The 17,505-nt window shown below is 52.5% G+C and overlaps 1 protein-coding gene across 1 annotated transcript in view; it reads right to left on the bottom strand.

Moving 5' to 3' along the window:
* Positions 1–2,147: 2,147 nt before the first annotated feature.
* USP36 (ubiquitin specific peptidase 36) overlaps positions 2,148–17,505 on the bottom strand; it is a 51,726-nt gene continuing 36,368 nt past the window's right edge. Inside the window, exons 12-19 of the mRNA XM_004374105.2 lie at positions 17,047–17,185; positions 10,858–11,541; positions 10,048–10,178; positions 7,156–7,737; positions 6,337–6,554; positions 3,658–3,759; positions 2,893–3,008; positions 2,148–2,279 (exon numbers count right to left, since the gene is read on the bottom strand). Coding sequence (XP_004374162.1) covers positions 2,148–2,279; positions 2,893–3,008; positions 3,658–3,759; positions 6,337–6,554; positions 7,156–7,737; positions 10,048–10,178; positions 10,858–11,541; positions 17,047–17,185 — 2,104 coding nt within the window. The remainder of the gene's footprint in view (positions 2,280–2,892; positions 3,009–3,657; positions 3,760–6,336; positions 6,555–7,155; positions 7,738–10,047; positions 10,179–10,857; positions 11,542–17,046; positions 17,186–17,505) is intronic.

Genomic DNA, 17,505 nt, shown 5'->3' with positions numbered 1-17,505 from the left:
ACACCCGGTGGGCCGCGCCCAGGAGCGGGAGCCAGGGCGTGAGACACGGACAGACCCCCACACACACCCGGTGGGCCGCGCCCAGGAGCGGGAGCTGTAAAAACAAGCAGCTTAGAGATGTCTCGCTCCTTAGTGAAACGATGCAGAACCACTCGGGAGGCAGCGTGTTCCACACGGACCACTGCTCCCCTCTCCCTCAGCTCCTGAGGACTGAGTTAAATTAAACCCATATTCTAGGTCAACCAAGTGGCCGCCATGTTAAAAGCTCTAGTTATTTTGATAAAGATACAGGTATTTGTCCATGCACATGTCGCCTCGAATCTGGGTTGACTCTCTGGGCTGCGCCCCTTCCCCTCCAGTGTGGCTACCGATTGTGTAAGAGGAAAAGCGCCGGCCTCCAGCGGACAGGGATAAAACGCCGCCAGCCCCGTGTGGCCGCCGCCCACGAGGTAACGTGTGTTTCCTCAGGAAAAGGTTCGCCGTGATACAGTGGGGAAAGGAGAAAGTGACTCGGAGGAGAGGCAGGAGAGGGATGAAGGACAGAAACTCTTTGCTGGCGGACATCTAGATTTTCTTCTTCAACCGTGGAACATGACGGAACACTATCGGGACACAGAGCCGGCCCCTCACTGTTAACAGGGGAATGGACTTTGGGAATCGGCCCCGGGCGCCCGTGCTCAAGGCTCCAACCGGCCCCCACAAAGCCGGCTCACCTCCTGTGGGACTGCAAGCGCCCAGTCCAAAACCAGGAAGAAAAACCAAGAACCACCCACGTGAAAAGAGAAATGTATCCCCCCAGATAAAAGAAGGAACGTCTCCTCCCACACCACTGGGACGAGCTGAGGCCCAGAGGGAGGAGGCAGAGCCAAAGCAGAGGGGAATGAGGGGGAAGGCGGCCCCAGGCCACCACAAGGGCCTCCGGGGGTCGTGTGCTGACGAGAACCACAGCCTCAGTCCTAAACCAAGTCCATCTCGAAGCGTGACATCCCCGAGGGGCAGGACAGGGGGACGCCCTCTACAGGAGCCGCTTCCAGGTTCACTTCTACACCTTCTACAGGAGACTGTCTTTTTTCCTGAAAATATCAACTGAGAATTTCCCATATTTATTAAATTATAAGTCTGCAGGCACAGTTTGAGCAAGTGAGTTATACAGTCACTGAAGTCCCAAAGCACTCACAGGACTGAGCACACGAAGCCGGCACTTGTATGTTTAGGGAAAGGAAGCACATTGCTAATGGAAGCCACGGGCCTGGGCAAAAATTAATGTTCTGTGTTGAGTAGTAAAATAAAAGGGGGATTCTATCCCGAGGCCACCATCTCATGAAAGGCCCATGGGTTAGTGCAGCTGCAAGGGGGCTCAGGATGAACAGAAGCCTGAGAAGCAGAGAGGTTAGCTCAGAATTCAAGGGCCCCTCAAGACACAGGACGAGTACGAGATGCATGACAGGGCCACACCCCAATTCCAAAGGGGCAGTGGGGGTTGGCCACAGCCCTTACTTTCAGACACAGAGGCCCTGGCGAGGAAGCAAGGAGGGGCGGGAGCAGGGCGGGAGGGCAGGGCCAGCCGCGTGCAGCAGGTGAGGGCGGATGAGGGCACCAGGGAGAGGGGTGGGAGCCCCCTCCCCTGCTCTCGGGCTCCAGTGCCCGAGCTTGGAAGAGACCCCACTGTCTGTGAGCACAAGGACTCAGACCCTCACAGATGGGGACCTGCTCTGCGCTCCTCACTCACACTCAGGCTTCTCTCGTGGTGCTTTAAGTGTCACCAAGAGGTCCTCATCTCAGAGTGTCCCTGTTCGGCTGTGCAAGCCTACCGCCTCGCTCTCGGGCATCCACAGACAGCAGCAGGCGGAACCACGCTGGGTGCCTGGGAGCGGTGGGCCACTGGAGTCCCAACAAGGCCGCTCGTGAAGTCCACAGAGATGCACAGCTCCAGGAAGTGACGCCGCCTTTTCTCCGGGAGGCTGTGAGCACAGGACAGAAAGAAATGAGGCCCCTGACCTTCCCACACCATCCCTCAAGTTCACGTCCAACACTGAGAATGAACAAATGATGTGACTATGGCTCAAAAATGACACACGGTCCTCTTGTGCAAGAGACCAGTGCACACGTACACACACGCACACTCGCACACGCCCCCCAAACCGACCTCAGCGACGATAGCTGAGGCTGGTGGCCTTCGCTGGATGAGTCACAGACCAAAAGTTCCGTCTACTCTGAAGCTTCTGGAAGGCATTGAAGGTTCTCTTCTTCTCTCTCTTGAACTTTTTCATTTTCTTTTCCTGTATCAAGAATCACAGGTGTCACCGCTTCCAAAAAGGATCTGTGGTGGCTCCTGATGGCAAATACTTATTGAGCGCTTGATCTATGCAAGGAACCCTGGTGGCACAATGGTTAAACGCTCAGCTACTATCTGAAAGGTCGGCGGTTAGAACCCACCAGCTGCTCCACAGGAGAAAGACCTGGCTATCTGCTTCCATAAAGATTACAGTCTAGGAGACCCTATGGGGCACTTCCACTCTGTCCTACAGAGTTGCTGGGAGTCTGAATCGACTCGACGGCAGCGGGTTTGGTTTTGGTTCTCCGTACAGGTGTGAGTCTACGTGCGTCATGCAGACTCACACGTAACCGTCACTATAGGTGGGGTTCCCCTTACTGACCCCACTTTGCTGATGGAGGCGCTGAGGCAACGGGAGGGTGAGGACCTGCTCACAGTAAGTGGCGGAGCTGGGATTTGAACCCAGGCCATCTGGCCCCAGTCACACCCTCAACCACTTTCAGATGCTGCAGTCACCTCACACTGCCCTGAACGCGGTAGTGAACTCCCCCTGCCCTCAACCCCAGGCTACCCTGAACCGTCCTATGGGGCCCACAGCCACGACCAAACACCATTACCTTCCCACGATCAAAGTCTTCATCCCAGTCGTCAATCACCGTCTCGGTCCGGGCCAGTCTGCTGTCTTCAATAGCGTCCCGACTGACAGCAGACATCTCGCCATCCCATGTCAAAACTACAAAACAGACACAGTGTCGGGACGTCTGGGGACTCCTAGCTACCCTACGGATTCAATTCAAGGGTGTAGTTTACGAGCTAGACCCGTCCACTCCTGACAATTCACCCTCCTGGTCACATGGACAGGCAAAGAAGGAAGGGGGAGGGGCAGAGTGCTCTTGTGGGCGGGGCTGTGAGCCACATGCAACCTGCAGAGTCCCATCCTCCTGGGTCAGTGCATTTCAAGCTTTTTAAATCCACTGTCCTCACTTGAGAAACAATGACCCCATACTCCTTCTCTAGATCTGGATTACAAAGATAACACTCCAGATAAGAACTTACCTTATAGGTGCTGGGTGAGTTCTCCCCACCCCTAGAGACCCTACAGCCTTCCTGGCCCCGGATCCCCACAGAGGTACCCCTCTGCCCCCCACCCAGGGACACTCTCCACCGACAGCACCCGCAGGCCAGGGATGTGCCTGACCTTGGCGCAGTGGCTGTGCTGGGTAGAGATGGTTATGACAAACATTTGAACACCTGTTCCCATGTTAAAGCCGGGTTACGCCCACCCGCCACGTTCACCACATAGCAGGATCTGTTTCTTACTTTTCCCACCCGGAAAATAAATCAATCAAAGGGAAAAAGCAGTCCAGTCTCAAACCCAGTACCTTTTCTCCCATAAGCTTTATCAGATGAGTATCTGAGCAATTCCTGGACCACGTCAGACTGTCTCTCTGTGTCCCAGGACCCAAGCGGGCCGTGTGTCTGCCCTGCAACCAGAGCAGCCGAGATCAGTCATTTTCATTTACAACCAAACCACCCTTCATCTGCACCAGAACAAGGACTCAGTGATGACAAACGCCTTATGGGGCGTGCAAGAGCGAGCGCACCCTGGCCGCCTCTGACGAGGGAGGTGACAACTGTCATTACTCAGCAGAAAAGGCTCAGAGTCCAAACCAGTTCTTCAAAAAGAAAAGACAAAACAGAACAAAAATCCAAATAAACATTTTAAAAAGGGAAGATACTCAGACATGTCGGCCCCGGACCTGACGGGGACGGTGGGGGAGACCTAGCTCAGGTGGAATCGCTCTCCCCCATCAGACAGACAAGGCCAGGGCGCGGGAGCCCGGCCTCCCCCATCAGACACGGACAGGGCGCGGGAGCCCGGCCTCCCCCATCAGACACGGACAGGGCGCGGGAGCCCGGCCTCCCCCATCAGACACGGACAGGGCGCGGGAGCCTGGCCTCCCCCATCAGACACAGGGCACGGGAGCTCAGCCTCCCCCATCAGACATGGCCAGGACACGGGAGACTGGCCTCCCCCATCAGAAACATAGGGTGCAGGAGCCCGGCCTCCCCCATCGGGGTATGAGAGCTGAGGCAGCAAGACAGTGTCACCACCACAGCTGCCATTAAGGGGGCTCGGGAGCCTCCCCGAGCAGTGACAGGGAGAACCTGGTCTGGTCAACAACAGCAGTCTAGTCCACGATGGTGCACGCGGACCCACTGAGAGCACAAACCGCCCGACATCTGGGTTCTAGAAACACGCTCTGAACTAGCCCCCCTGCCGCTGGCCTGGCCCCTCTCATCCATCCACCACACGACTGCCACAAAGTGCCAACCTCCCCACCCAGTCTGGCCCCATCTCTCCCCTGCCTCCAACCCTTCCACGGCTCCCCGTGACCGCCAAGATCAAGTGCCCCCCGCCCGCCCTCAGAGCCTGTCTCTCCAGCCACACCTCCCATCCCCCAGCATAGGCCTTGGGCCTAGTCACGCAGAACCACCTGCAAAGCCCTCAGTGAGCCACGCTCTCTCCTGCCTCTCAGCCTAGACTGCCCTTCCCCATGTAGCAGACACCTCAGTTATTCAATCTGAGAGCAAGTGGCCGTGAGGCCCCCCTCTGTGGGTGCCCACCCTTGCAGGTGGCCCCGTGCGGTCCACAGCACCACTGCGTACCTCTGCCAGAGCCCTGCCGCTCGCTGGCTGTCTCTGGGCAGTGAGCTGCCTACGGGCACAGGCCACACCTCCCACAGGTGTATCATCAGCCCTCGACTCAGCCCGCGTTACAGGTGCTGGATGAATGTCCTTGAACTAATGCGCTGACGGGGGCACTCCTGATCTGACTCTCGCCGTCCAGCATCGCTCCAGCACGACTTCAGTTCACCGTTCCTTCAACGCCATCACACTGACCATCTAGACACACTCCTGCGGCCCAGTAGCAGCATTTTTCAATAGAATTAACACAATCCCACCGTTAACAATGAATCAGTCACCTGGGAGCTTGATAAATACCAATCAATCAGTCCCCAGAACTGCAGAGCAGACCCCCTGTGATGGTTAAGGTAGAGCATCAATTTGGCAGTTATGCAATGATGTAATCATCCTCCATTTTGTGATCTAATGTGAGCAGCCAATCAGTTGTAAGGGGAGTCTTCTTTGGGGTGTGGCCTACATCCAATATATGGATCTGCTGGCAAAGCGCATGCGCTCCAGATCCTGCATCTGATTCATTATCCTCTGACCTCTGGTTCATGGGACATGAGCCAGCTGCCTGCTGCCTGACCTGCCAACTTTGGGTTCGTCAACCCCTGCAACCACGTGAGTCAGGAGAAGCCTTCGGCCTGACACGTGACCTATGGATTTGGGACTTGCCAGCCTCCACAACTGCATGAGCCATTTCTTTGAGATAAATCTCTCTGTATACGTATTTTTATACTTATTCACATACATACGCTTCACTGGTTTTGTTCCTCTAGAGAACCCAGCCTAAGATACTCTCCATGGAGACGAGCTGCCTGCTGGGACTCCTCTGCACTCCATTTAACAGACATAACTGGAGACCCTCATTCTGTCATCATACCTTCTGGCACTTGCCCTGCGAGCCCTAAAGGAAAAGGAAAGGCCGACTAGGGTGCGGACAGCCAGCCCCACAGGTTCCTCACAAAGGCCCCACGACACACGGAGTAGAGGAAGACTGACTCTGAACCCAACTACTCTAAGTTCAAGCATCACCGAACAGCAAGGCTGGAGGCCCGGGTCATGCCAACAGGAAGCTTAGACAGGAGCAGCTCTGACTGAAGACACACGGGCACTCATTCACGTCATGCTTTAAAGGTGGTGTGAGCTGCATCTTGTCCTCCGGGCCAGGTTTTGCTCAACGTTTTTGCAGACGAACATGCTGCCAGCCGATTGAGTACATGGCCTGCCCGCGGTAAGAACACTAGAGGGCGGAGGGAAGGGAGACTCAGGGTCTTCCACACCGCCTGTCACCTGGGCCCTGCCCACCGTGCCCACCTGCCTCAAGATACGCAGGTGCCCGCTCTCGGTCATTCTGCTCCCCTGGGCACCCCTCTTCCCACCCGGGCACCTACCGTTCACCGTGGGCAAGTGACTGCTCAGCTCGGGGACGGGAGGGTCATTCTGCCTGTCCCATCTCTGGCCGTTCTGATGCTCGTTCTCTTCCACCTCCTGCTGTGACTCGTGCTTTCTCTGCTTCTTCTTCCTCTTCTTCCTCGGGGATTCTGCAGCAGCGTCGGGCTGAGTGTCAGCCGAGGGCGAGCAGCGGCTGTGAGATCAGAGTCAGGCGCAGACATGAAGCCAACAGACAGCGAGAGAAGCAGCACAAATAAAGACAGCCCCGCTGAAGTCCAGTGGCCGAGTGCCTTTCGCTCTGTCAGAGAGTGTCCCTGAGAAATGCCACCCCAGACTCGAGCACGCTAGCTGCTCATTCCGACGCCCGTTCACGCACACCAGCTTACGTTCACGGGGCGAGCGTGGTCAGGACACACGTGCACCTGTTCTGCGTGGCCGGGGCCACGCGTTCAAGCGGAGAAGACGTGAAAACGTACGACCACATTTTAACCCTGACGGAGGCCAGGCCTACACACTGGACATGCAGCCGCTGTGACACCCCGTGACAGCAGAGCCTGTGCTGGGCCCACGGCCCTGGACTGCCTTCCACCCACGGTGACGGCCAGGTCTGGCTGCTGCCGTCCACCCACTGTCCCTCTTAGGACCACATCCCTCATACTCATCGCAGGAGACCTGTTATAAGTCCGGCTGGGTGCTGGGCACGGCCAGGCAAGAGGGCCCAAGAGTGCGGCACTCGAGCTGACGGTCTGCCTGCCAGTGGAGGTGCCCACAGCTTCCCTGGCCCCTGCTCTTACCTGTGCATGGCTGGGTCTCGGCGGTGGTCCTGTTCTCCGTGGAGCCCCTCCACTCTCTTCCTCTTCTTCTTCTTGCTGCCCACATGGTGGATGTCTGTCATGCATCCGACCTGCTGTCCTCCACCCTCCTGCAGTCTGTCCGCAGGCGGCTCCACCCGGCACTGCTTCCCGACCCCGTGGCGCTGGTTCTGTGCCCACGCTGGCCTCTCCTGCAGAGCAGACACGCCATCGTCCTCTGCATGCTTCCTCTTCTTCCTCCGCTTCTTCACACGAGGAACGGCGGCGGTGTCCCCGCCGTGCTGCGAGGAGCACGGCTCTGAGCCCTGTTCTCTCGTCTCTCGCGCACGGTGTTTCTTCCTCTTTTTAGGGATGCTCTGGGGGACCTTGCTGGCCTCTTGCAGCTGGCATGGAGGGGACGCGGAGTCCCCGTTCACCTGAGGCCGGGGAACAGGGACAGAGGAGCAGCTCTGGGGCTCTGCCCTCCCGAGAGTCTGGGAGCTGACGGGAAATGAAGGACACGTGGAGTGGGGGCTGAAGGGTGGCCTCGGACGGCTGGATGGTGTGGGAGCAGGCGGAACAGCCCTGTAAAGACAGTCAGGAGTGAGGACAGGCTGCTCGGAAAGACCCCGCAGAGGCCTCCTGGAGCCTACCCTCAGCCTGCCCTCATAGCCCAGAATTCCGAACGCGTTTCCTGCAACTCTCTGCTATGTTAGCAAAGACAGGCTGATGTTCAAGTTCAAAGTCTGCTTAAGCTAAGAAGCCACGGACCAGGGTGTCTGCTGGCCTCCTCACCGAGCAGTCAGAGAACCTTTGTTTTTTGATTTCTTTCTCCCCTGGGGAATTCTACTGTTTTTTTTTTTATTGTGCTTTAGATGAAGGTTTACAGAACAAATAGTTTCTCATTGAACGGTTAGCACCCATGTTGTTTTATGACATTGGTTACTAACCCCACGACATGTCAACACTGTCCCTTCTCAACCTTGGGTTCCCTATCACCAGCTTTCCTGTCCCCTCCTGCCTTCTCGTCCTTGTCCCTGGACTGCTGTGCCCATTAGTCTCGTTTTGTTTTATGGGGGCTGTCTACTCTTTGCCTGAAAGGTGAACCTCGGGAGTGACTTCATTACTGAGCTAAAAGGGTGTCTGGGGGCCATACTCTAGGGGTTTCTCCAGTCTCTGTCAGGCCAGTAAATCTGGTCTTTTTTTGAGTTAGAATTTTGCTCTACATTTTTCTCCAGCTCTGTCCAGGACTCTCTAGTACAGAGCACTTTTACAAACAAGAACATTTCTCTCTTCAACACAGACACGTTGAGAGGAAAATGTCACCAAGCAAGAAACAGCAGGAAAAGGAATCCGGTCAGGCAGCCTTCAGGTTCCACCCGCCCAGGGCTCAGGCGTGTGAACGCAGGAAGTCAGCCTCGTAAGAAAGGTGGGTGCAGCCTCCGCACCCCCGCCACGAGCCCCCTCAGATCGGGAAACCCGGGAAGCAGATCTTGCAGCTGAGTTCCTGGGGAGTGAGGCAGGGGCAGGATTCAGGGCCAGATCAGCTCAGGGCCTCCGAGCTACCTCCTGCTAGTCATGTGACCGCAGGACAGTGGACTGCCCAGCCTGAACCCCAATTTCTCCTTCATAAGCAGGTCATGACGCTGCCCATCCCATCTCAAAAGGTTACTGAGTCTGCGCAGAATTAAGTGGGACCGTCACCATCACCCACAGACTATGCGGCCACATGAACGGTACCACCAAGCCCTATCACTCTGTCTTTGTGAAAGGTTCAAAAGGACATTATGTGAAAAAGAATCTAAGAGAAAATACCCCAAACGTCAAATCCCTCAAATGTTTACGGGGCTACCACGTGCCAAGTACTCCGCTTGGAAGAGGAGTGTGAGAGAGACAGGGCGGAAGGGCAGCTGTCGGGGAGAGGTGGGCGCTGGGGGACACAGCCAGGACTGCCTTCGGAGGGACAGTAGAGGCCAATACTGCAGCCAACATGGAGGTGAGGACGGTAGAGCACCCCTGGGCCCGGCTAGCACCCCACTTCAGCCCCAACCTTGCGGCCTCACCCTGCTCCCTTCCTTCCTCCCCGCAGTCAAAGGCTTCGACCGCCCATCAGGCCACCATTTGTCAGTCATTCTCTACTGTCTGTCACGCAAGGCACCCACGGGGTATGGCCACCCCATCTGTCCACGGAAATGCCTCAAGGGGAGCCCCAGGCCCTGGGCGGCACACCTGAAGGCAGCTCTCACCACCACCACCAAAGTGAGCCCCCTGCTCTAGGGACCAGTGCCCCGGGGCTCAGCAGGGCGAAGCAGAGTGAGTCCCCACTCGCAGACAGGAGCCCATGACATGACGGCGGCAGGCAAGAACCCACCAGACAAGCTCGCGGGACGCTGCACTCACAAAGGGCCCCCTGCCATCTGGCTCTCTCCTGCTGTGGAACACAATCACAGGCTGGGTGGGCCACCGCACGGGTCTGCTCACGGCACACTAGAGTCACCGTATGGTTATGGAAGTTGCTGGTTGCTGACAAGTCAATTCTGACTCATGGCAAAAGGCTGTGACCTTTTGGAAGCAGATCACCGGGCCTGTCTTCCAAGGCCTCTGGGCGGGTTCAAACTGCCGACCTTTCAGCTAGTAGCTGAGCACCTGACCACTTGTGCCACCCGGGGACTCCACACATGGACGACAGAACAGAAACAAAGCCAGGGCTGCGGAGACCAGAGCGTCTGACCAACTACAGTGTCTTCACCAGACACGCCGAGAAGGGAGAGGCGGCGCCTGGGCCCCCAGACCTTCCCAGGCCTTCTGGCTCCCCTCACGCCGCCCACTCTCTCCGGGCCACGCACGCACTAGCCGCGGGGAGAGGCGGCGGCCCAGCCTGCGCCCTCGGCTTACCTGGTCTGACTGGCAGGCCCAGTGGCGGCGCCGACAGGGTGAGTGGCTTTCAGGGGGCGGGTGAGGTCGGAGGACGGTGGGTGGGGAGGTGGACGGAGGTCAGTGCCGGTCGCCCTCCGCAGGGTGTGGGCCTGCAGTTATTGACATAAATAAAAACTTGGTGGTCTAAAAAAGGTTTCCGTGAGTGAAGAGGGAAAACAGACGTAAAATAAAATAAAACAAGAACAGAAACAAACAAAGAGCCCAGAAAGAAGGAGGAGGGGACAGAAGGCGAAAAAGGCGGAAGGGAGGGGCGGAATGGTAGGGGAAGAATCAGAAAAGTGGTTTTGGTTAGAAACAAAAAGGAAAAAAGGAAGGAAATTTAAACAAAAAGCTCAGCACGACAATTACCCTGTCGTGGCATTACTGCCACCGTGTAACCTCACGCTGCCCCGAGAAGCACCTACACCCCCCTTGCTAAGGCCCCTGCTGGTCCCCCACCCATCGCAGGCCGTGTCCTGGCAACGACGCCGGCCTCCCCTGTGGTTTCAGATGCGCCTGGCAATCATGCCAACCCTTCAGCATATTTCATCTGTAGATGAAAACGCAGAGCCGCGATCTCGTCCCGCCGCCCAAAGCTGTCATCAGCCTCTCCATTAGCCACACAAAGTAATCAACTGATCGGATTATCGGAGTTCCCTCAAAACCCCACCACCTTCGTCCTAGGACGCCCCTTCTGTGATGTGCCAATGACTAGGGATGCCTGAGCCCCCCTACAACTTTCCACCCCGAGAAACTCCCTGCCAGCCTGCTCTTTCTCCCCAGACTCACCTTCTTGGCGGCTGACAGGGCCAGCTTTTTGGCTGGTGGGGGAGACATGATGCTCGCAGGCTCAGTGGCGGTGCTGCTCAGGGCAGGGGACTTCGGCTTCGCCATCTCTGCGTCGGCTCCGTTCGCCAGTGCTTTGGGGCGGCCGCCAGCGGGACAGTTTGTTTCCTGAGAATCACAGAAATGGGTGGCTCCACTCTTGGGGGTGTGGGGGGCCCTGGTGGCGTCACTGCTGGCAGAGTGGTCCGGGCTGGAGGTGCAGGAATCCTCCCCCGCGAGGTCGGGGCTCTGCTCGCGCCCCTTTGGCCCGTGCCCGTTGGTGGTTGCTTCGGCCAGGAGCTTCGGTGAGGTAGAGAGGACGGTGTCCCTGCTGTCCCAGGAGCCCGGCCTCCGGCTCTCCGACCTGCTGCCCTTCAAGTCACTGGTGCTGTGTGGCCCCTGAGGAGTTTTGGGGGACGGGGAGAGGGGCTGCAGCGGGGCACACTTCTTGGCCTTCTTTCCAGGCTCATCTACAATGGTCGGCCTGTGCATCGGCGTTTTGGAGAGTTTGGAGGACGGGGACCCCAAGGGTGGCTTTGGAGGGACATTCCCGTTCTGGGGCTTCAGGCCTGCCACAGAGCCGTTCCGGGAGACGGGCACGCCAAGCTCCTCTGTGGGGTGCAGCTTCGTCGTCACGGGGTCCTGTCGCTGAGGGAGCAGAGGAGGAAATGCCATCAGACACTCGGAGCACGTGCAAGCCGGGCAATCCTCTCCCGAGGCACCGCATGCCGGGGGGAGCGGGCGCGGCCTCCGCTAGGCCATCAGGACAAAGTATTCCGTGCACATGTGGCAAAGATAACGCTACAGCCCAGTTCTCTGGAGATTTTTACTATGCTGGGAGTTGTGCGCATACGAGTGTGTGTCTTTGTGAATATCTTTACTAAGAAAGCAGTACATTTCCACCCGGATTTGAAAAATACAAAAAACTACAAAGGAAGACAAGTTACCCAAAGTCCCGGGACCTAAACAGAACCGCTGATTAAGAGCCAGGTGGTTTTCCCTTTCGGCCTTTTCCTCTGAATGGTTCCGACGTGCGTGTGTGCATCCTAACGCTCACACTGGCCTTCCTGCATCCTAACGCTCACACTGGCCCTCCTGCTTGAACACCAAGCTCCCCGGGCAGGAACTCCATCTGCCTTGCACCACCACGGCCCTAGCAGCCAGCTAAGGGTCTTGCACACAGTGAGTACGTAAAACGTATTTCTTGAATGAACAATCAAAAGACTGAACCCTTTTCTGTATTTAGTTCCCCATCTACTTTCTAGAAATGGAATTTTAGGGCTATACGCTCGTGACTTATTGCCACATGCATTTACTGCACTCTTACTGAACCAAAACATCAAACCTGTTGCTGCTGAATCGATTCCCACTCATGGCGACCCTACAGGACAGAGCAGAACTACCCCATAGGGTTTCCAAGGAGCAGCTGGTGGATTCAAACTGCCGACCTTTGAATTAGCAGCCGAGCTCTTAACCACTGAGCCACCAGGGCTCCACTAGCAGCGTGTATGTCTTTTTCTAAATATTTGCGTATTTTGACACTGTTCTTTGCTCTTCTCATCCGTACCCTCTGCACACGCGTCACAATGATTTGCAATCATTTGATCGAGTTCTTTATACGTTACATATGTTAACCTTTGGTTGCATCTGCTGCAAATATTTTTAGAAATTTTGTTTTTTATTTGTAATATCTTATGTACAAAAATTTAAAGTTTAATTTAGCCAGTTTATAATTTGCTTTTCTATATTTCATCTCTTGATGTTAAGCTTACAAGGGTTTGAAAGAATTCACTTCTATTTTCTTCTGGGCTGTTTCTCCTTTTTCCCCGTTAGTTTTTAATAGTCTATTCCACATTAACATTTTTATAAAAGGAATACATCCTTCCACTGCACTGCAGAATCTTCCATTTGTTGGACATTTAAGCATATGGCAAAAACCAAAAAACAAACCCACTGCCGCCAAGTCAATTCCAACTCATGGCAACCCTACAGGGCAGAGTAGAACTGCCCCATAGGGTTTCCAAGGAGCAGGTGGTGGATTTGAACCGCCGATCTTTTGGTTAACAGCCGAGCTCTTAACCACTGTGCCACCAGGGCTACAAGTACATGGCACTTACACAATTTTGTTTAAAGTAAAATGACTTTGGTGTGACTGCAGTGTATTTGGGAATTATTTTCATGACAGACACGCCTGTGGTAACTGGGGCGGCCTTGCAGGAGTGACTGGCCCCCGTGGACGCACTCTCTGGGCACTTACTGCTCATCGCCAGGCATGAACCACACACCACGGTGTGACGTAAGGAAGCACGTGAGGCCTCCTCATCTCTGGGTCTGGGCTACAGGGATCATCAATTTTGCAATCAGATCATGTATTTTAATTGCTGTATCAATTCCAATGCTTTTAATTTCAGCTTTCCTCTCCTTCTGTTAACATTTTCTTTTATTTTGTTGTTGTTAAGAATATACACAACAGAACATAACACCAATTCAACAGTTTCTACACGTACAATTCAGTGACACTGATTACAGTGGTTGTGGAACCATTCTCACCTTCCTCTTCTGAGTTGTTCCTCCCCACTGACATAAATTCACTGCCCACTAAGGTTCCTAAACTAATCTTTCAAGCTGCTGTTGTCAATTTGATCCCATATAAGTAGATTTTAAAAGAGCACAATGCTCAAGGCAGATAATCTTTACTAGTCAAGCTAAACTACTGTTTGGTTTTGAGAAGACTTCAGGGGATGAGAGATGGAAAAACTAATCATTAACTTTATATGGAAAGGGAAGAAACCCCAGATAAGTAAGTAAAGCATTAGTGAAGAAGAACAAAGGAGGACTCACATTACCTGACCTCAGAACCTACTATACAGCTACGGTAGTCAAAACAGCCTGGTACTGGTACAACGACAGATACATTGACCAATGGAACAGAATTGAGAACCCAGATGTAAATCCATCCACCTACAGTCACTTCAATCTTCGACAAGGGCCCAAAGTCCATCAAACAGAGAAAAGACAGTCTTTTTAACAAATAGTGCTGGCAAAACTACATGTCCATCTGAAAAAAAAATGAAACAGGGCCCATACCTCACACCATATACAAAAACAAAATCAAAATGGATGAAAGACCTAAATATAAAACCCAAAACTATAAAGTTCATAGAAGAAAAAATAGGGTCAATGTGAGAGGTCCTAATACGCGGCAGTAACAGGATATAAACCATAACCAACAACACACAAACCCCAGAAGATAGGCTAGATAACTCGGATCTTCTAAAAATTAAACTTATGCTCATCAAAAGACTTTACCAAGAGTAAAAAGAGAATCTATAGTCTGGGAAAAAATTTCTGACTACAACAAATTCAACAAAAGTCTAATCTCTAAAATCTACAGGAAAATCCAACACCTCTACAACAAAAAGACAAATAATCCAATTAAAAATGGGCAAAGCATACGAACAGACACTTCACCAAAGAAGACATTCAGGCGGCTAACAGACACATGAGGAAATACTTATGATCACTAGCCATTAGAGAAATATAAATCAAAACCACAATAAGATACCATCTCACCCCGACATTACTGGCATGAATCAAAAACACTGAAAATAACAAATGTTGGAGAGGCTTCGGAGAGATTGGAACTCTTATGCACTGCTGGTAGGAATGCAAAATGGTACAACCATTTTAGAAAACGATATGGTGCCTCCTTAAAAAGCTAGAAATAGAAATACCATATGATTCAGCAATCTCACTCGTAGGAATATATCCTAGAGCAATAAGAGCTGTCACACGAATAGACATATGTACACTCCTGTTCACTGCAGCATTGTTCACAACAGCAAAAAGATGGAAACAACCTTGGTGCCCATCAATAGATAAGGGATAAACAAACTATGGTACATACACATCATGGAGTATTATGCAACGATAAACAACAATGATGAATCTGTGAAACACCTCACAACGTGGATGAGTCTGGAGGGCCTTATGCTGAGTGAAATAAATTAATCACAAAACGACAAATATTGGATGAGATCACAACTATAGGAACTCGTGAAAGGTTTACACACAGAAAGAAACCATCTTTGACGGTTAGGAGGGAGGGGAGGGGTGGGAAGGGAAAAACACTAAATAGACAATAGATAAGTGGTATCTCTGGTGAAGGGTAAGACAGTACGCAATACTGGGGAAGCCAGCATGTAATACTGGAGAAGCCAGCATAACTTGTCCAAGGCAAAGTCATGGAAACACCACAGACACATCCAAATTCCCTTAGAGACCAAATTACTATGCTGAGGGCTGTGGGGACCATGGTCTCAGGGAACATCTAGTTCAATTGCCATAACAAAGTTTATAAAGAAAATGTTCTACATTCTACTTTGCTGAGTAGCTTCTGGGGCCTTAAAAACTGGTGAGCGGCCACCTAAGATACTCCATTGCTCTCACCCCGTTGGCAGCAAGGGAGAATGAAGAAAACCAAAGACACAACAGAAAGATTAGTCCAAAGGACTAACAGACCACAACCACCACAGCCTCCACCAGACTGAGTCCAGTGCAACTACGTGGTGCCCAGCTACCACCACTGACTGCTCTGACAGGTATCACAATAGAGGGTCCCAGACAGAGCTGGAGAAAAATGCAGAACAAAATTCTAAATTGCAAAAAAAGATCAGACTTAGTGGCCTGACAGAGAAGGGAGAAACCCTGAGAGTACGGCCTCTGGACACCCTTATAGCTCATTAATGAAGTCACTCCTAAGGTTTACCCTTTAGCCAATGATTAGACAGGCCCATAAAAGAAAACCAGACTGAATGGGCACACCAGCCCAGGGGCAAGGATGAGAAGGCAGGAGGGCACAGGAAAGCTGGTAATGGGGAAGAAAAGGTTGAGAAAGAGAAAGTGGTGACATGTTGTGGGGTTGGCAACCAATGTCACAAAACAGTATGTGTATTAATTGTTTAATGAGAAACTAGTTTGCTCTGTTAACCTTCACCTAAAGTAAAATGAAAAAACTGTTTTTTTTTCCATGACCAAAAAAAAAAGGTTTAGTAGCGGTAGGTGGGCACATTAGCTTCTATTTTCTTAAACACTTGAGGGGAAAACCAGATTTACTTAAATAATTAGAGCCTCCTCGGATTATTACAGGCCCTGGTGCCTGTGTCCGGATGGAACCTTCAGATTAAAGGAAGAGGATCACTCAGGAACAGTCAAAATGAGAGGCTTTACTCTTATTTTTAAATTATACGGTGTGTGGTAATAAGGAAACTGCTCATTACTTTGCTAGTAATATTCTGATTTCTTTAAGTTTTTTCGCAGAGTTTCAAACACACATGAAATTAACTTCAGGCATATTTCTCGACAAACATTTTACCACATTAGCTGTATCGTTTTCCTCTTCATATATACGAATGTATATACGTGTACAAATATATGTCTATACGTATATACAGATGTTATTTTTCTAAACCATTTGATGAAGTTGCAGATGCGATGCCCCCTTACCCCACAGTCCTTCTGTGCGCATTTTCTAAGAACATCTCTTACACAACCACAGTTTAACGATCAAAATCAGGAAACTAACGTTGATACAAACTACTCATATTTTCAGTGTTGAAATACGAGGACAAAAATATTTTTTCCAGTGGGATGATTTGGAAATAGAGAAAATGGCTGCGCAACTTGAAGAATGTAATCAATGTCACTGAACTGTAGGTGCAGAAATTGCTGAATTGTTGTATGTTGTGTATGTAAATCTTCACCCCCTCCACACACACACTCACACACACTCACACACACTTTTCCCCCAGATGCTTAAGGTGAAGAGTCTGCTTGGGCACCTGTCACTGCACCTCTGAACGGGCAGTTCTCCAGTCCTTCCATGACCATGCTGGGCTAACGAGGGACACACTTGGGAATTATCGTTCTGGTTTGCTGGGTCAGGTTTCCTCATCACTGTCCCCTCTTCCTCTGGCCCCAATGTCAGCTGAGGACCAGGGTTCATGAAATAATACTGAATAAAACAGTCCAGCCTGCCAGCATACCCTTACCATCCAGGCTGGGCTCCCAGTCCAAGGAGATCTGAGCCTGGGACCCCCAAGGGGTCCTGCCATGAAGGTCAGCAACATCAACTCAACTGCCTTAGACAAGTACCTTTCCAGTCAGCGGAGAGGAAGCCACCCCATTGCTGATGTTCTTCTTGAGGTGGTCTGGAAGTATGCTTGGGCGGCTGGAGAGGGTGGAGGCCGCTCTGGAGATGGAGCCCTCCGGACTCTTCTTGGAGCCTGGAATCCTGGCAAAGGAAAAAACAAATCAGGGAGCTCCCTCACCGAAGCTGAGAGAAACGAGTCAGGGAGCTCTCTCACTGAAGCTGAGAGAAACGAGTCAGAGAGCTCCCTCACTGAAGCTGAGAGAAACAAGTCAGGGAGCTCCCTCACTGAAGCTGAGAGAAACGAGTCAGGGAGCTCCCTCACCGAAGCTGAGAGAAACAAGTCAGGGAGCTCCCTCAGCAAAGCTGAGAGAACCAAGTCAGGGAACTCTGTTACTAAACCTGAGAGAAACGAGTCAGGGAGCTCCCTCACTGAAGCTGAGAGAAACGAGTCAGGGAGCTCC

This window comes from Trichechus manatus, unplaced genomic scaffold, assembly GCF_000243295.1.
Source record: "Trichechus manatus latirostris isolate Lorelei unplaced genomic scaffold, TriManLat1.0 scaffold00028, whole genome shotgun sequence".
In the NCBI taxonomy this organism is placed as follows: domain Eukaryota; kingdom Metazoa; phylum Chordata; class Mammalia; order Sirenia; family Trichechidae; genus Trichechus; species Trichechus manatus.
This window is presented reverse-complemented; position numbering and strand designations above follow the sequence as displayed.